This window comes from Aulonocara sp. 'chitande type north' Nkhata Bay, linkage group LG20, assembly GCF_057382095.1.
Source record: "Aulonocara sp. 'chitande type north' Nkhata Bay isolate Kocher_YH1m ecotype deep benthic linkage group LG20, A_spYH_male_GT1.1, whole genome shotgun sequence".
NCBI classification, from domain to species: domain Eukaryota; kingdom Metazoa; phylum Chordata; class Actinopteri; order Cichliformes; family Cichlidae; genus Aulonocara; species Aulonocara sp. 'chitande type north' Nkhata Bay.
The window spans coordinates 32,444,865-32,464,041 of NC_141363.1; the positions used below are offsets into that span (position 1 = coordinate 32,444,865).

Sequence of the window (19,177 nt, forward strand, 5' to 3'; positions counted from 1 at the left end):
CTTGGCGACAGTGGGAAGGAAAAATTCCCTTTTAACAGGAAGAAACCTCAGAAAAAATCCCGCTCAGGGAGGGGCAGTCATCTGCTACAACCAAGTTGGGTGCAATGGCAGAGAGATGGGTCAAAATCAAACTGTGGAAGAGAGCCAGAGATTACAAATAACTCTGGCTGATATACAGCAGGATGAATCCATGCTTTTATGCTGTATATGCCAAATGCTGACCATAGCATCCAGACAATCTCTGTTGTTCAGCTTCGGTGAGTCTGTGCAAATTGTAGCATCGGGTTTTCTGATCATAGCTGACAGGAATGGAACCAGTATGGCTTTTGTTGTAGCTCACCTGCTTTAAGGATGAGATGTCCCTATGCATAAAGCTACTTTTGGCTGCTGCCTTAATTACAAGGGGTCACCACAGTTAGTAGCTCTCCATGTTTGATTTGTCAGATTTTTATGCTGGATGCCTTTCTCCTCCTTCCCCAACCCCTTCAGGATCTCCTCTCAGGAGTTTTCACTTGTTAGGTAAATGTATAATGAGATGTTCTTCTGCAAACCAAGTGATTATTTGAGTTACTGTTGCCGTCTTATCAGCTTGAAGCAGTCTGGTCATTGATGCTCCCCAGATATTTTCTATATATATATTTTTTGACTATTCTGTGTAAACCTCAGACATTGGTTGTGAGGGAAAATACTTAGACCAGTCCATCTGGCACCAACAACCACTTTCAAAGTCACATAAACAACGTTTCTTCCCTGTCCTGATGCTTCATCAGGTTGTTTAACTTCACCGACCTGCTGCCATGTGATTGGCTGATTAGATATTTGCATCAACGTGTAGATGAACAGCTGTCCCCAATATATCCTAGTATATTAAACTTGTCATTTGAATTATATTGAATTGACAGTATACCTTTAAGAACGAATTCACCCACTCTCCCCCTCCCTCCTTTGTTATGACGTTTCCTCACTCCCGGCATGCTCACTGGAAGTCCAATTATTGCTAATGGCGGGTATTGTACGAAACATGCGTATTTTAAGCTATCGTCTGCTGACTGTGAAAGAGTAAATTTCATATAAATAGTTGCTTTGTGTCTCGAAGAACCTTGGAATATAAAAAAGGCTGAGGAGTCGAATAGAGCACCGAGGAGGACTTAGTAGTTCTTATCGTCATGCGGCAGCTCTCCGTTAACAACTGATACGAACTGAAACTGTGAGGAAGGCAGCGTGTGTTTGATTGAGAAATAGCTTCAGTGTTGGCAATGCTAGCTCACCTAACCGCCTGTCTCAGAGCCATAAGTCCAAAACTACTGCGGAAATAGCCAACTTAATGAGACGGAGGAAGTTTAGCTAGGACGGAAACTTAGCGTTCATTCATTCGACCGTTGGTAAATCACTTGTGAATCGGAAATGAAAGCGCTGACATTATTACTGTTGGTGTTGCTATTATTATTAACCGCTTATCAGGTTAAGTGTTCCTCCAAGCTCAATATTCCCAAAGTGTTGCTTCCGCTTGCCAGAAGTACAAGAATTAACTTCACACTGGAAACAACTGAAGGCTGCTACAGATGGTGAGTAGAAAAACTGGAAACTCGTAGCCGAACGGGGTGTCGAGGTGTGTGGTGCATATGAGGCCACATGGCAATCTCTACTGTATGCACTGTGTACATTTGAGGCCATAATGAGGACCACAAAGAGGCTAAACTTTTTAGGTTTAACATGGCTTTCCAGTGTCATTTGTTAGTTTTTGAGTTAATCTTCAGAATCAATCAGAATCAGAATACTTTATTGATCCCTGGGGGAAATTATTTTTTGTTACAGTGCTCCATTTTAAACTTTTAATCCAAATTAAAGCTAATATAAGTTAACTGCTATATATAATCTTAGTTTCTCTTGATGTCAAAAGGTGACAGTGTTGTTGACTAAGGAGTTCATAGTGGGTGGTCCTGGTGGTTTACTAAGCTACATTGCAATTGTTTCTGATATATTACCCAAGTACATGAACAAAAAAAATAAAATGTTAAAGCTTTGTAAAAGTATAATTTACAGTAGAGCAAAGCAGAATTTTATAACAACAGTACGTTATAAAATAACCAGGGAGTGTATACGACTTATCGCTGTCCTTGTTCTTCAGGTCCTCCACCAGACCAGAGGTCGCAAGCATCCAGGCTGTGGATGAGGACCACATCAGGGGTTGCTCCCGGAAAGCTGTTCTCCAGGCTCTTTCAACACAGCCGTCCCGACTGACCAGTATTATCCTAGCTGAAGATGTTGGTAAGAACAGCAGTAGCCTTAAATCAACTGCCATTGGAAATTGATGCAGATAGTCAGATTGTCAACCAGGCCGTCAGATTAAAGAATGTATTGTGTTATGGTTTAATAACTCTCCACACTGTTGCATAAAGATGTAGAGAAATGTTCATGATCATGCAGCTTCCATCAGGGGAAAAAAATTGCATGCTGTATAATTACAGTGTGCAATCCAGCTTAAAAAAGATGCTATTAAGTAGAAATGACAGCTTAAGGTGGAAATGAAGTACAACACTTAAGAGATATAGTCATGACAGGTGCAATGGCTGCAATTTTGCTTGTAATATTTAAATATTTTTGAAAACACCAGAAGTCTGAGGTGTATGTAGTCACTTTATTAGACCAGTGAAAGAACAAGCATGTGTCTCAAAAGACTGTTTTGGAAAATGGAGAACTAAGTGAGAGAAATGGGAACGTAATTAACCTCAGCGGCTCTGTTTTTAATTTGCAGTATGATGAAGACGTTCGTCTGATTCTCTTACTCTATTCCTGATCCAAGCAGACACATCTCCTTTCTAAGCCTGTCTGCAAAGAAGTATTTGTGCACTCTGCAGACACCACTGTGAATTTCTCTGAAAAAAACCTGGTAGATCAGCAGTTTCAGAAATACTCAGACAAGTCCATCTGGCAAAAACAACCATGCCACATTCAAAGTCACTTAAATCACCTTTCTTCCTCATTCTGATGCTCTGTTTGAATTTCAAACTGAGCACTAGATTGGGAAAATCAGCTATGTCAGAATAATAGGACTGAGTAATGATTGCAAAGTTATGTTGCCCCATGTTTAAAAATGGGCTTCACAGTTCCCCGTAGTTTAATTCAAATTAGATAACAGAACTCAAACAGCCTAGAAATTCTTGATATTTACAATGTGGTGGCATGTTGTCTAGGTTTTTTTTGTATTGACAGAGGGTTCTTTATCTCACTTTTTATGGGCTTACAACCGCACATTTTTGCGGTTTAATTTTTACAACTTCATTCTTATCAATGCCCCCCCTGGATCTCTTATTGTCTCTTTAGGGTTAGATCATTACTTTATAATCTATCCAAATAATATCTAATGGTTAGCTTCATACAAATCATTGTTGCACAACACATTTTCTCCATCCTTCCTTCTTTGCAGTTGTGAAATAAGCTGTCATCTGTTGCCTGAGACCCTGTGTCATTGCTGTGACATGGTTACCCTGCCACATACATCTGAAATGTTTCAAACAAAATAAATAAATCTATTTTTTCACAATAACTGAGCAGTTTTAGGTTTCTAAAAGCCTAATTTAATATAGCCTTTTCGCTCACTCTTTCATGCCCACTAACCAAAAAAGCCACAACATTTGACTTGACTGATAACTCTGCATACTACAAGGAATAAAGGAAGCTTTAGAGCTGCTGCTCTCCACTCTCATTTCCATACAGTCGCGATAAAATGTTTTAGTGAGGAAGTAGATTTCAAGCTTTGCATGTCAAATCAAATCTTGAAATGCATTTGATTCAATTTGGAGAAAACATCCCTACATACTTAATAGTCTTGCCTTCTGTTTGCAGTTACAGGACAGGTGCTGCGTTGCGATGCTATTGTCGACATCATCAGTGAAATCCAGATAGTGTCCACCACCAGAGAGCTACATCTTGAGGATTCACCACTGGCACTCAGGATTCATGCACTGGACTCTGAAGGTGACATTAAAATGGCTTCTTATTGGAGAGTGCTATTCTAATTTTAGCCTATTGGTGTTATTGGTAAGGTAAATAGTTCCTCATATTGTATTATCACTCAGTTCTTAAGCTGTAAGGAGTCCACAGTGTTTATGTTGTGCTCTGAGTGTTCAGAGTAATGAGTGAGCTGGCTCAAGGTAGTGTTTTCTTTCCCCTTCAGGCTGCTGCTGTGAGGTGGCTTTTTGTTCTGTTCGACTGGTTCCATTTAGGCCTGGCACACTTAGTTTAATGAGCTGTAGCTACAGCCTGATTCTTTCTGATGGTGGCTCGAGGGTCTAGTGTTATGGGTGTTATGCAATTTTTGTTTTTTACATTTATTTATTTTTGAAGTATACACCATCTAAGGAATCTAAAGGGTCTGTATGCATCTTGTAATGAGGTTCATTTTTGGTTTTCTTTCACCTATTTCACCTGCTTATTAAAGACAGACAATTGATTAGTAGTAGTTTGGAGACAATGATAGCGAGGCTAAGGCTAAGACGGCTTGGACCGTGTTCAAGGGAGGGATCAGTTTTAAGTTTTATTTAAATAGATAGAGGATATATTGAAAAAAGGATGTTATACATGGCGATGCCAGGCAAAAGGAAAAGACATGGACCACAAAGAAGATTCATGGATGCAGAGGAGGAGGGAATGCAGAGGGTTGGTGTCAAAGGAGAGGGTGCTAGGGACAGGGTGAGATGTAGGCAGATGATCAACTGTGGCAACCCCTAAAGGCAACAGCTAAAAGAAGAAGGAAAAAAATTAGATACAGCCACTAATGACTTTGGCCTTAAACCACAAGTTAGAATTTCATTGCAGATAATTCTCACCAAGTCTCACACAGCCATGTTTTATTTGGTGACTTAAATAAATATTTTGCTTTATTTCAGGAAACACCTTCAGCACCCTTGCAGGTCTAGTGTTTGACTGGACCTTAGTGAAAGATGTGAATGGATTCTCTGACTCTTACAATTCATTACGGTAGGTTTGCGTGTGTTATTACTTTAAGGCTGTCTTGAACTACGTGATTTATTGATGGTAAACTAAAAATAAAAAAAAGTTATCTAGCAAACTGACTACTAGTGTAATCATAAACAGCTTATTGAACAATCCTGTTGGATTTCCCTGTGCGGTATTTTAATTTTATATTTTTACGTCCCGTAAAAACCCATTTATCTCGAGGTTAAATATAATACAGAAGGATCGCAGCTTACGGTGTAGCCTCATATGTAAACTATAGCAGCTATGGATAGAGGGGTATTGAAGAAGTACGTATGTTCTGCTGTTTAATAGTTGTTTGATAGTAAAGATTAAACACTTCTTATGGTATTAATCTCTTGATTTGGTGTTGGTGGTCCATTCTGCGCTGTGCCAAAAATGTAACTACACTGACTTGAGTAATGTATTTCTGATTTCTTTTCTGTGTTCAAGGGTACTTAAATTCTCAGAGTCCACATACACCCCTCCTGGATACATATCTGAAATGGAACGTGTTGGGAAACAGGGTGATATTATTTTAGTATCAGGCCTGAAAACGGGACATGCAAAGTTGAAGGCAAAAATACAAGAACCTCTTTATAAGGTAAGATGGTGCAAAGGACATTTTATTTGCTGTTGTCACCAGTAGAGAGTAGAAATATTTCCCTTTTATTGTTATAATGATATTGTTTGTTTATTTATTTATGTATTTATTATTGGACGGTAAAAAGAAGTCAGAGTTCTGGTAAAATTTGGCCCATTTTGAGTAATAACTTAGTTTGGAGACGAAGACATCTAAAAATAGCAAAATATTACATAGCAGCAGTACTTTAGGATGTCAAGGCTGCTGTGACAGTTAAATTGTGCTTCTGTCTTGTCAACTTTTTTTTTTTTTTTTTAATTTTTTTTTTTTTTTGGTTGGTTGGTTGGTTTTTTTGTTAAGATGGCATTTTGTTTTCATCTGATGCACTTGTATTCTGAATAAATGTCCAATTAAGTCCATATGTAACAAAGGAAAGTTATTTTTGGTAGTATAGAAAATCTGCGAAAATGGCTGTTGGGCACTTGTAGTTTGAATTCATATCAGCATTTATAAAACTGCAGTCCGTTTGATCTGGTTTGAAAAGGCGGGAAGCTGAAGCTGTGTTGTGTTGTGTAACCATGGTATCCATGCCACAGGATGTGGGTGCTGCAGAGGTAAGGCTGCTGATCTTAGAGAACATCCTGCTGAGCCCCGCACACGATATCTACTTGCTGGCCGGAACTTCGATCAGATACAGAGTCTTGAAGATAAGACAGGGAACGATAACAGGTCTGACTCTGTTTAATGAGGAGTGAAGTTCTTCATTCAATGTTTACTTAACTTGATGTACATTTCCTGAAGCTGTATGCAAAGACATTCAGTAGTACTACATGAGTTTGCATGAGTGTTGCTAATATATGAAGTGAAAATGTAGTCGAGTCATTGATGTCACAGATGAGAGGAGCAGCTCTGCATGGTACATAAATGCCAACCTTTCAGCTAATTTCTCTTTGTTTGTCTAGAGCTCTCTATGCCTTGTGATCAGTATGAGCTGCACCTTCAGAACAGTGTTGTTGGTACTAATGGAAACCCAGATGTTGCTGTGGCCAGTCTGGATCCAAGAACCTCCACTGTTACAGCAGTTCAGCTGGGACACATCAATGTGGTGCTGGATCATAAGAGTATCCTTCTGACCTATTGCACCTCTATTGAGCAGTTACTGTTCTGGTCTAGTGCTGTGCAAAAGTCTTGAGCACCTTTCATTTGTTGATATTTTACTAGGAAAATCGTTTATGAACGGAATGATTAAACATGTACAAACATAAATGGAAATGCAGTATATAAAACAAAAATAAAGTTGGTATAATTCTAGTGAGCTTGAAGATCAATATTTAGTATGATCAACTCTATTCTTCAACCCAGCCTGAATCTCTTTGGCAAGTGTTCTTGTAATTTAAGTAGTTAAATCAATAATAGTTCTCTAGGCTTCTTGAAGGACATCCAAAGCTCTTCTTTGGATGTTGGATTACTTTTCTTTTGTATTCTGTAAAGATGATCCCACTCTGCTTCAATAATGTTGAAGTCTAAGCTCTGAGGAGGCCAATCCATGACTAATAGTGTTCCATTGTGTGCTATTTCTGTTTCAGTATGCTTTTACTGCATTGGCAGTGTGTTTGTGATCATTGTCAAGTTGAAAAATAAAGCCACTGCCTATCGCACACTTTCCAGATGGTGGATCAAAATCTGATGGCACTTTTCTGTGTTCATTTGTCCATCAAATTTGACAGGATCTCAAACGTCACTGGCTGAAATGTAGGCACCACACCTGTTACAGTGGATTTTGGAGTATGTGTTGTTTTTGGAATTTTTCATATATTAAACTGAACAAATGCCATCAAATTGGTAGCAAAGTGCACACAGATGTATTATAAAATTGGTTTCTTTGCTAAACTGTCTGTGTAGACACAACATTGCTTCATCCATTGAGTTGGGTTCCTTTTTTATCCTTGAATTGATGTTAAGGGACTTCACAAAAATTTCCAAAGAAAAGATCTTCAGGAAGCCTGGAGAACTATTGCTCAAGATCACTTGAAAAACAGTTACAAGAAAGTCTGACTCTTTTGAAGCATAATATAAAGAACTGAGTGGTACCTCAAGACTTTTGCATAGTACTGTTTAATCTAATGTTTACTACAACATGTGTATTCTGTTATTTGTCAATTAACTGAAATGATTCAGTTTTTTTTTTTTTTTTCTTTATTAAGAGGAGTCTATCATTTAAATTTTCCTTAACAGTATCTTCTCAGGCCTTCGGATGCAAGGAGTGTCTCGCCTACCCAATAGCACCCTATATGTTGTTGAACCAGGCTATTTAGGTCTGTTTCTTTTTCTTCACTGAAAGTCTAATTTAAAAAAAAGTTGTGTGTGTTTTAGATTAAGTTGACCAATATTTTGTCTGCAATTTGTTTAGGTTTTAAAATTCACCCAGGAGATAGTTGGATTCTTGAAACTGGAAGAGTGTATGATATCCACATTGAAGTATTTGACAAATCTAGCAACAAAATTTACCTATCTGATGTAAGTGCTTCCATTAAATCATTTGCAGTGTACTAGTTGCAGATAAAAATCAATATATAGGCAGTGTTTTATAAATCTGTGTGTGGTTTATTTTTTTTATTTTGCAGAATGTCCATATTGACACTACTTTCCCTTTGGAGTATTTTGAAATCCTGGAGTCTTCTTTGAATGGATCATATCACCATGTCAGAGCACTCAAGGAAGGCCTGACACTTATTGATGCAACCTTAAAAGCTGTCGTGGATAAAGTAAGTTTAGATGCAGCTTTGACCCTGGATTTATTATTATTGCTACAACCTACTGACACGTTCTTCCGCTTCAGTCGAGAGGGCTCGATCATTTCCTGTGCTATCTGTTCTCTTTCAGAGTGGAAATGTCCATCCTCTCGCCAACCCAGTCCACAATGAACAGGATGTGGAAATCTATAACCCCATAGTTCTTAGTCCCAGTATTCTCACATTTCCATGGCAGCCCAAAGTTGGAGCTTATCAGTACACAATAAAGGTAATCATTCCTTATTTAAGTGACTTCTGTTATGGGGCAGGCAATTTAAACTTAACATCCTGTATAAATTGCTTTAGCATTTGCATTCCTTCATATTCTGTGAAACACCATAGATCAAGCTTTGTTACCACCAAGTCTAACTGTCAGATCCAAAAATTTGATGTCATTTTTATTTAAAAAAAAAAAGAAAAAGGAAAAAAAAAGACACCTGTTCTTTGGTGCTTTTCAGGCAACAGGAGGTAGTGGAAATTTCAGCTGGACTTCCTCAAATGCAGCTGTTGCCACAGTGACTGTGAAAGGGGTGATGACCACAGTTAGTGACATAGGCGTCAGTGTAATTTATGCTCATGATCTACGTAACCCACTACACTTTGGCCAAATGAAGGTAAGTAAACACAACACCGATTTTAAATGAGATATTTATATCTCATTGTATGAGATGTCATTGATTCTTCCAACTTTAACCTCATAGGACCTGGCGTCCACATATGTGAACATCACATTTTGGGTTGTCTAGAGCACAATACTAAATGGACTCGTTTTAAATTTGATAGAACAGTGGTAATGTATTGTCCTTGTAAGTGTATATCAGGTAAAAAGAAAATTCTTTGTTTTTACATTCATTAGGTCCCAATCAGCCCAAATAGCAAAGAGAAAATAAAAATGCATGCCATGAAAGAGTTTGGGTCTTAGGAGGTTAAGGGCAAAAGTGCATTAATCACTTTTCAGTAACACTCTTCACCGTGTCTTGGATCATGCTTTCTTCCAGGTGTATGTTGTTGAGCCTGTAGCAATGGACTTTGCTCCTTGCCCAGTAGAAGCCAGGTTGGGCCTCATACTGGATCTGCCTCTCAGGATTTTTGGTCTGCTTGAAGAGGGGGAAAAAGAGCGGGTCATGTTAAGTGACTGTTCCCATTTTGACCTGGTGGTTGAACAGGAGAACTATGGCATCTTTGAAATACTAGACGGTGAGTCCTGTTTGTCTGTCCGCCTCGACTGGACTGTGAAGATGCAGTAAATTTAAAAAAAGAAGATGCAAAAATGTAAGCAGTATGAGCTGGTTTAATAGTAATGCATAGTGTGGTTTTATTTCACTGTCCTTTTTAGATAGACGATTGGTAATGGCTACCAAACAAATGAGGCTCATTCTGTCGAGTGAGGGATTGATTATTATGTTTAGTGTCAATCCAATGTGGGCCCCACATTGCCTGCTTTTTTGGGGGGGTGGACTACTGGTGGGTCTACTGGTGGCGCCCATTGTTGATTTCAAGTAGAAACAAACACTAGAATGAGAAGAAAACATTTTAGATTTCATCACAGTATTTATTATATTCTACATCTTTCCAAAAATCTTTAGTTTTCCGTTATGGAATTGTTTTACTTACAATTAAACGAATGTATAATTAAACCTTGTAGAGTGTGAGTTTTGTTTTTTTGTTTTTTTAATACATTGTCATATCAGATTATCATGTACTATGACTTTCTCCAACCCCATTTTTCCTGATTCACAGGGAGGCTAACTGCAGGCCAGGACCACTGCAGTGGAGTGAGAGCCAAAGCTTTGGCTCCTGGGTATACCGTGCTTAGTGTCAGCTACACTCACGGCAATGTTCATCTCAGTGCCAAGATCACCATTGCTGCCTATCTTCCTCTCAGAGTGAGTCTAAAGGTCATGTCCTTTTCAGGACTTGGCTCATCACGATGGATGAGGCATTTGTACATAATATCTTTTTCTTAAGGCTTCCAGGATTCATGTCCAATTACTGATTTCATTTTTGGGACATTTTTAGTTATGTTCTTTTTTTTTTTTGTGTGAGTGCGTGTATGTCTGAGATACACTGAAATACACAAATACTTATATATCTCAGTGTTTTCTACTGAATTGGATTCTGTTTGTGGCATTTTGGGTTGTGCAAGCAAACAAAGACACACCCATCTTCCTTTAATAAATGATACCATACATAAAGTGTGGCTGAGCTGCTATTTCAGTTGCTAAGTACCTTGTAGTAAATAAATAAATAATATATTAAGCTGGACTTTGAGGTGAAAGAAGAAAAGAAAATTGCAGTAAACTGCCAATAAGCATGGATCTTATAAGAAAACAGATTCACTGAAGCACATTCATGCAGATTAGTGAATGCAGACTAACCCTACAGAAATGCAACGATTGGCGAGTATTATATTTTACTTCTCATTGGTTTTCGTTGGGAATTTTAGTATTTCGTTATACACAGGGGACACAGGTGTTTGTGGTTTTTTGTTTGTTTTTTGTTGTTTGTTTTTTAAATACACAAACACTGTAAGACAAAGGAATAAAACTGACAGCTATTGCAGTACAGTGACTGGATGCAACAGTTTGACATGTCACATCTTCTCTGCTAAAATATTTAGTCATTTTTGTGAACAACATACATACTGTCGTTTTTTTTGCACATTACAATCGAGCTGTCAGTAGCATACGGCGTTGTTTAATGCCTCACATGGCACTGATTTGTGTTTTTCAAAATACTGCAGACATGTTTGTGGAGTTTCTTCGCTTGTTTTGCCCTAGCAGCTAAAGTTTGACCCAGTTTTATTTCTCTGCTGTGTAATGCCTTGTATTAACATTTCCATAGCCAAGTTCTTCTTAACAGTTGAATGTTATTCTGGCAGGCGATTGACCCTGTATCTGTTGCTGTGGTGACACTGGGATCATCAAAAGACATGCTGTTTGAGGGTGGGCCGCGGCCTTGGGTCTTAGAGCCCTCAAAGTTTTTCTGCAACTTGAGTGCTGAAGATGAGGCCAGCCTGAGTCTTACCCTGATTAGTCCCTTGTCTCACAACTATAATCAGCGTTTGGTCAGGGCAACCTGCAGAGCCCTGGGAGAGCAGGTAGGACCTTAAGTGTAATTGTATATCTTGTATTTACCATTCCCAACGCTAACTAAAATATTGTGTGTTTCTAAAATGAATATCGTGGTTTGAAGTCATAGCTAAAATCATAAATCGTATTCGTTTTATTGCCATTGCGATTAGCATAACTCAAGGGTGTCCTTAATAAATTACTTTGATTTTTTTACAACCATTGTAAAAGTACAGCTGTTTATCTTTCAACTGAATTTAAATGTTATTTCCAGGTTCTGGAGGTGATGGTGGGGAACAAAGCCAGTGTGACCAATCCTTATCCCGCTGTAGAGCCAGCAGTCGTCAAGTTCGTTTGTGCTCCTCCATCCCGCCTTACTCTGGTGCCCGTGTATACGAGCCCACAGCTAGACCTGACCTGTCCGCTGCTGCAGCAGAATAAACAAGTGGTATGCATGTGGTCACTGTTTAATAGACTCCTTTGCTGTGTTTAGATGTGTAGATTGATTTTTATACTGCTACTTCTTTCATTTAATTTTTTATCCATTGATTTTCAACACCAGCTGAAGAAATGTCAAGTTTATGATTTATTTATTTCTTTTAATATGATCTTCTGAAATTTGATTTGTATGAAGGGGCACTGGAAAATAGCTAATTATATTTGTTAACAAAAAGAAGTCCAAGATCTTGGTGTTTTGTTTGTGTGTAATGGAATTAAACTGTTTGAAAAGCACATTCATCATATAAACAATGATCTTCTAGGTGCCTGTTTCAAATTACCGCAACCCTGTTTTGGATTTGGCTGCTTTTGATCATCAAGGGAGGAAGTTTGACAACTTTAGCTCTCTGAGCATGCTGTGGGAATCCACAAAGGTATCGCTGGCCAGTATTGAACCTACTATGCCAATGAAGCTTCAGTTGCTCAGGGAGGGCAACAAACAGATGAAACTTCACGGTAAAAGATCATATCATTTTATATCATTTGAACTTTAAATTTATGAAAGAAAAACAGGAGAAAAATTTAATCTCAGGGCATTTGAATGGAATGGTCAGTTATCAGTTTAAGTATCTCCAGGAATAGATTGTTTTTGTTTTTATCTACGATATTATTCATAAGTTACAAAATGAAAAATGCATTGATTTCATGTATTTACTTTTTACTTCTTTTTATGATCTGTGATAGGACGGCAGGAAGTTCTTGTCCACCAGCAAACAGGCATTGCTGCCATCACAGCAACAGCTCTCGGTTACCAGGTTTCACACCTGGCTGCAGCCAAAGTCCCCAGTCCAGTAAGTCAAAATAGTTGCTCCGCTAGCAAGTCATGCAAAACAGCTTCTCGCTTCCTCTTAAAAAGTAGAAGTGGTTAACTAAAGTATTATTCAAGATATATGGATTGTTTTTGTAATAAGGTCTCTTTTGCAAAAGAGATTCATCTCAGTGAGTTTACGTTTTGTTTTGTAAACGCTTTTCTAGTGAACAGGACTTCATCAGCTGAGTTGTTTTTTTTTTTTTAAACAGCCATGTTGTCCTGTTAAATACATCTGTAACTCAGTTTCTGTACAGGAGAGGAAAAATCTATTTTTGCATATAATGAATGTGTGGAAAGCTTTAATTTTGTTGTTGTATATTTACATCATACATTTAATAGCCTCAGTCATCATACTTGAACTTGTCTTCCCCTTCTTCTGCCTCTGTCCTCCTAAGTATGACCCCATGACTCCTGTCTCAGCCACACTGGAGCTTCTGCTGGTTGAAGATGTGAAGATTTCTCCTGACATAGTGACCATATACAACCACCCGGATGTGCGAGTAAGTTATGGGATTACTGTTCCAGTGGACAGACACATCAGTACATTTACTTTTTACCCCCCTAAGTCTGGACATCAACACTCTCACTGACCTCTCATGGCTTGTTTTACCAAAATGTATATTTAATGTTTATTATGAGGGATGTGATTTGATCTTTTCACCATTTCACCTCAGCAGGGCAGAAATGTGATTTACTCCCTCAGGTAACTGCTGAATTATTCAGATGGTGCTTATCACCACACGTAGTTGTAATGTGTACCCTTTGCCCCGTTTACTCAGTAAGCATTCCCCTCTTAATCATGTGTGACATGGGAGCAGGGTTAAGTAGGTGTAGGGGGTTAAATAACTGTTGGTGACCTGTGTTAGAGGATTTTAAAGAGGTGGTTATCTGTCCCCTTTTATGTAACATGCAAGGCCAGTTGCCTGTCAGAAAAACAACTGTGAACACAGATGGTCTTCTGAATCATTTTTGTGATTCATTTTCACTGCAGACTGCTCACTCCAGTTTTGTTTTGTAGGTGAATCTGGCTCTGCGAGAGGGTTCAGGGCACTTCTTTGTCAATACCAGCATTAAAGGGATGGTGAATGTGGTATTCCAGGAGGCTCAGGGCACCGCTCAGGTAAGAAGGAACATCTTAACTGTGTCTATCTATAGTAGACTGCACACGTTACGAAATGTAGAATTTCAAAAAAGTGTATTGAAATGTAATTGTTTCATTTGCTGTTTGCCCAGGTCTCTCCCATCCTTCCAGGCATGGTTAAGGTGATGGTTCATGACCTTTGCCTGGCTTTTCCCGCACCCGCCAAAGCAACTGTACATGTTTCTGACATCTTGGAGGTTTATGTAAGAGTGGTTGACAAGGTCAGTGTCCTGCCTCAGCCCTTCATCCTGGAGGGGTCTAAGCACTACTTGACTATAAAAATCTCTCAGTATCACACATCCCTGCAATGCTTCAGTGACTTATAAGCACTAAATATGGTTATTGTCTTTGAGCACTTCCCTTTCAAATTCCACTGAAAGTCAGCTTGTCTTTAACACTCATCATTAGGTTTACCCTTCCTGTGAACCAGAATTATTTTGCTGCTAATGGATGCTTTTCATCTCTTACAGGTGGAGATTGGCAAATCTGTGAGAGCTTATGTCAGAGTCTTGGATGATAATAGGAAGCCATTCCCTGCCAGCTATTTCCAATTCATGAATCTTAAACTCAAGACAGCTTCTGCAATAGTCTCTCTGAAGTAAGTAGTAGAAAATGTGTTTTACCTTTAGAGTGAAAGGGGATCTAAGGCTTTATTTTTTTGTTTCTGAATGTCTCCTCTGCAGACCATTAGTGGAGTCCACAGAAAGCGATACTGCTGTTTTCTTGGTGAAAGGTGTTGCCATCGGTCAGACCACTGTATCAGCTGTTGTTGTGGATAAAAATGGGAGAAAAATTGCTTCAGCACCCCAGCAAATAGAGGTATAATTTTGTGGAGTTTTTTTGTAGTCTATTTTGGGTCTTCTATTAGCGGCACATTTTATACAGGGGGAAAAAACATTTTTTTCTTCTTATTATTGTAGGTGTTTCCACCTTTCAAGCTAATCCCAAGGAAGATGACCCTGTTAGTTGGAGCAATGATGCAGGTACGTCTAATACGTCATTTGCTTCATTTCACACTCTAATTAGAAAATATTTAATGTGTACTGTTACAGTAGAAGATGGTGGTCAACTGTGTGTGCAATAACTGAGCCAAACACTCAGTTGAGAGAGAATGAAAGGAAAAGGAAAAAAAACTGTCAGAGCAGGTATCCCTGATGTGCTCATCTGTGGCACATATCAAAATTAGGATTATTTCAAACCATGAATCAAGACGATCGTCTTCAGTAGATTAGTAAGAAGAAATAAAAAATAGACTTGGATATGAGCACAATAGGTCTACGTTGCACTGGCAGCACACATGAGTTAATTCAGTTTAGTTAAGAGCCCTAGAAAAAATCAACTTTTAGCTATTCCCTGATTCACAATGGGTACCTCCATGTTTTTTGTGTTTCTTCCCAGGACCAGGTTTTTTGCTTGCTGGGAAATGTGTAAACCACTACACTGTGGAGAAATTAGTCAAGATTACTCTTTAAATTTAAATTACTCCTTCTTTTTTCAATCCTGCTTGTTTACAGATCACATCTGAAGGTGGTCCTCAGCCTCAGTCCAATATCCTGTTCTCCATTTCTAATGAGGAAGTAGCTTCTGTTAATCCCATGGGCCATGTCAGAGGTATTGCTGTTGGAAATGTTTCTGTTACTGGACTGGTCCAAGCTGTTGACGCAGAAACCGGGAAGCTAGTTGTTGTGTCACAGGTAAATGTATATCTGTGGTTTTAAAAGTGTAATGCTTGGGTGGGTTTTGCACATAAGACAGACGAAACTATTTTGTTTCCTCAGGATCAAGTAGAAGTCGAAGTTGTGGTTTTGACTGCCATTCGAATCAGAGCACCTATTACAAGAATGGAGACGGGAGCACAGGTGTGAACGTTTTATACTTGAATCAGTACAACGGACTCAAAATCGATTCTTTGCTGTTTAGAGTCCAAATAGCAATTTTAGACTCAAAATTGAAACCAATAACTGAACAGCGCAATTTTATTTTTTTGTATTTCTAAATCTTCTTTCCTTTTCTAGATGCCTGTATATGTGATGGGTTTGACCAACAGTCAAACACCCTTCTCATTTGGCAGTGTGCTACCTGGTTTTACCTTCCACTGGTCCACTACTAAGAGAGACATCCTGGATGTCCAGCCAAGACACATTGAGGTACCCAGCATTGAGGATTTTCATTCTTGTATTTGATATCATAAGCAGCTTCTATTTTTGTCTCTCATTTCCCATTGATCGTTTTTATTAGATTTACTTCAGACCTGGTGTCCATCCATTTCACTATGGTTTTTAAAACTAGCGTCTGCTTTGTCTCTGCTTTTCCCCTGCTTCCTCATCGCTGTTGCCTTTTTATTTGATTTGCTGCTTCTATTTTTGCCATGCTCATAATGGTCCTTGTCTTATCTAGGCTAATGTGGAGCTTCAGTCAGAGCACAACTTTGGCATGAGGGTGACTGGAAGAACGAGAGGGCGGACAGGGCTGAAGGTGGTACTCAGAGTTTCTGACCACACGGCTCAGCAGCTTGTGAACAACCTGCAGGAGCTCAGTGACGAGATCCAGATTCAGGTACAGCACCATGGCTATAGCTCACTTTTTATAGACATCTGTAAACAATGGGAAGGGAAACACAAAGTACCATAAATACATCCTATTCAGATATTTTATAAATACCCCTTTTATGGAGTGCTTTGCATATCTTGACTGTGTCCCCTGCTGCTTCTCCATAATGGGGAAAGCTGGCATTTAAGGCAGCAGAGCATTGAAATTGCTGAGTTTTAATAAAAATCTGAAGCTGTTAACTTTGAAGTGATAACACTGCAGATTATTGGGAGCGCAGTGCATCCAACTTCAAATTGTATTAAACTATGACATGTCACTAGTGCAGAAACATCAAAGAATGATTAAGGCTCTCGCATAATTGGAGTTTCAACATTTTGCTTTGATCAAGGTCTATGACAAGCTGCACATGCTTAATCCCAAAGTAGAGGCTGGGGAGTTACTGATGGCTCCGAACTCGGCTCTGAAACTCCAGACTAACAGGTGAGTAGGAATCACCTGCACAGTGGGGTGTTTTTTTTTTTTCTTTCTGTTCCATATACAGGTGAAAAACAGCTCTTCAGTAGTTTATAGCATGTAATAAAAATATGTATACTGTTTGAATGAATGATGTGATTTTGTTTTTTCTTGTCCAATAGGGATGGTTTGGGTGCTCTCTCCTATCGAATGTTAGATGGTCCCGACCAGGTTGTTATTGCTCAAGTAGACGATAAGGGCTTCCTCTTCTCTGGCTCTCTCACTGGCATCTCTTCTTTGCTGGTTACCTCACAAGAGACCTTTGGTGTCAATCAAACTCTCATCCTTGCTGTGAAGGTCAGTTTAAGAGCTACAATGTGAAAATTGTTTGAGATTCATGGTTTAAACATGATATCATGTGGATATTGACTATAAAACACATCTTCTGACCTCCTGCCAAAAACTATGCGCGGTCTGACTGCTGAAACCTTGATTAAACAAATTAAGCAGCTTAAAAAGCACAACAATATAAAGATCTAATGCTTTTGGCTCAAACATAACACAAGTAAACACAGTTTCTAAATGACAGTGTTATTTGTAAGGGTAAAAAACAAATTCCATACCTATATGGCCCAGTGTGAAAGTGATTGCCCCTAAACCTAATAACTGATCAGGCCAGCAACAACTGCAATCAAGCATTTGCAATATCTGGCAAATCTCGCCCCAAGACAGCTGGGATAGGCTCCAGCCCCACCACACCCTGAAAAGGATAAGCAGCACAGGATGGGATTTTGGCAGAATTGCTGTAATTCAGCTGCATTGGTGGGTTTTCGTACATGAACTGCCCTTTTAAGGTAATGCTACAGCATCTCAATCAGATTCCGGTCAAAACTTTGACTAGGCCACTCCAAAGTCTTCATTTTGTTTTTCTTAAGTGATTCAGAACCCAAGAGCCCTTCAGCTTGACGTCACTGACACATGGTTGGACATTATCCTTCAGGATGTTTTGGTAGACAGCAGAATTCATGGTTCCATGTACCACAGCAAGTCTTGCAGGGCGTGAAGCAGCACTAAACCCCCAGACCGTCACAGTACCACCACCATATTTTACTGTTTGTATGATATTCCTTTTCTAAAACGCTGTTACTTTTACGCCAGATGTAATGGGACGCAGACTTTCCAAAAAGTTTAGTCATCAGTCCACAAAATATTCTCCCAAAAGTCTTGGGGATCATCAAGATGTTTTTTGGTAAATGTAAGGCGAACCTTCATGTTCTTTGGTCAGCAGTGGTTTTCTCATTGAACTCTTCCATGGATGCCATTTTTGCCCAGTCTCTTTCTTCTTGTTATAACATGAACTCATGAACCTTAAATGAGACATGTGAAGCCTGCAGTTCTTTAATACTGTTCTGGCGTCTTTTATGACCTCCTGGATGAGTCGTTCCTGCACTCTTGGAGTAATTTTGGTTGCTCGGCCACACCTGGGAAGCTTCATCGCTGTTCAAAGTTTTCTCCATTTGTGTGTAATGACTCTCACTGTGTTTTACTGGAGTCCCAAAGCCATAGAAATGGCTTTGTAACACTTTCCAGACAGAGATGACAGTGACTTTTAATTCTCAGGTGTTTTGTTAGGTCGTCGCACGATGTGTTGCTTTTTGAGGTCTTTTAACCTGCTTCACTTTATCAGACAGGTTCTATTTAAGTGATCTCTCTTGTTCTGTCAGTAATCAGGCCTGAGTGTGTTTGGTGAAACTGAAGCTTTCCAAAAAATCTGTTTAATCACACTTGATTCATGATTTAACAAGAGGGGCAATTACTGTTTCACACAGGATGCGGTAGGTTTGGATAACCTTTCTCTCGTAATCAGAGAAATCATCATTTAAAAACTGAATATTGTGTTTACTTTTGTTATGTTTGTGTAATAATAAAATTTAAAACATAAGTGACAAAAATGCATAGCACTAGGAGTGATAGACATTTAATAATCTGGTATTTTTGTGTGGTATGGCTTGTATTTAAAAAAAACAAAAAGACAACTTTCTTTTCGCCTTTTATTTTTCTTATTTAAAATCCTAGCTTTTTGTTTTCATTAGAACTCAGTAAGAATACAGGAGAGGGTTTCTATTGCCAGTTTTCTTTATTGAATCTTTCTAAAAATATATTATCAGTAGTAACTGCCTGTCGTATGTCGGACTGAGCCTTTCTCCTTTTTCTTCTCTGCCCACTGAGAATTGGCCCGTACTGGAATCGTTATAGCCACTCTGTAACTATTAGCAACAGCACAGGCCTTTGAAGTGACAG

The 19,177-nt window shown here is 38.9% G+C and overlaps 1 protein-coding gene across 4 annotated transcripts in view; it reads left to right on the forward strand.

The window, feature by feature from the left end:
* Positions 1-937: 937 nt before the first annotated feature.
* The window catches only part of nup210 (nucleoporin 210), a 32,710-nt gene continuing 14,470 nt past the window's right edge, over positions 938-19,177 (forward strand). For 2 of the 4 annotated variants that reach the window (XM_086277364.1, XM_086277363.1), the window contains exons 1-30: positions 938-1,565; positions 2,129-2,268; positions 3,847-3,978; positions 4,890-4,980; positions 5,431-5,581; positions 6,157-6,289; positions 6,523-6,681; positions 7,807-7,875; positions 7,971-8,077; positions 8,185-8,325; positions 8,444-8,581; positions 8,811-8,966; positions 9,351-9,549; positions 10,093-10,238; positions 11,234-11,452; positions 11,698-11,871; positions 12,185-12,377; positions 12,606-12,712; positions 13,128-13,232; positions 13,751-13,852; positions 13,966-14,094; positions 14,344-14,471; positions 14,557-14,692; positions 14,794-14,856; positions 15,388-15,567; positions 15,652-15,732; positions 15,889-16,020; positions 16,271-16,429; positions 16,812-16,903; positions 17,059-17,233. In XM_086277364.1, coding sequence (XP_086133490.1) covers positions 1,405-1,565; positions 2,129-2,268; positions 3,847-3,978; positions 4,890-4,980; positions 5,431-5,581; positions 6,157-6,289; positions 6,523-6,681; positions 7,807-7,875; positions 7,971-8,077; positions 8,185-8,325; positions 8,444-8,581; positions 8,811-8,966; positions 9,351-9,549; positions 10,093-10,238; positions 11,234-11,452; positions 11,698-11,871; positions 12,185-12,377; positions 12,606-12,712; positions 13,128-13,232; positions 13,751-13,852; positions 13,966-14,094; positions 14,344-14,471; positions 14,557-14,692; positions 14,794-14,856; positions 15,388-15,567; positions 15,652-15,732; positions 15,889-16,020; positions 16,271-16,429; positions 16,812-16,903; positions 17,059-17,233 — 4,098 coding nt within the window. In that variant the 5' untranslated portion in view covers positions 938-1,404. The remainder of the gene's footprint in view (positions 1,566-2,128; positions 2,269-3,846; positions 3,979-4,889; positions 4,981-5,430; positions 5,582-6,156; positions 6,290-6,522; positions 6,682-7,806; positions 7,876-7,970; positions 8,078-8,184; positions 8,326-8,443; positions 8,582-8,810; positions 8,967-9,350; positions 9,550-10,092; positions 10,239-11,233; positions 11,453-11,697; positions 11,872-12,184; positions 12,378-12,605; positions 12,713-13,127; positions 13,233-13,750; positions 13,853-13,965; positions 14,095-14,343; positions 14,472-14,556; positions 14,693-14,793; positions 14,857-15,387; positions 15,568-15,651; positions 15,733-15,888; positions 16,021-16,270; positions 16,430-16,811; positions 16,904-17,058; positions 17,234-19,177) is intronic. The other 2 variants (XM_086277361.1, XM_086277362.1) reach the window with 1 other exon arrangement.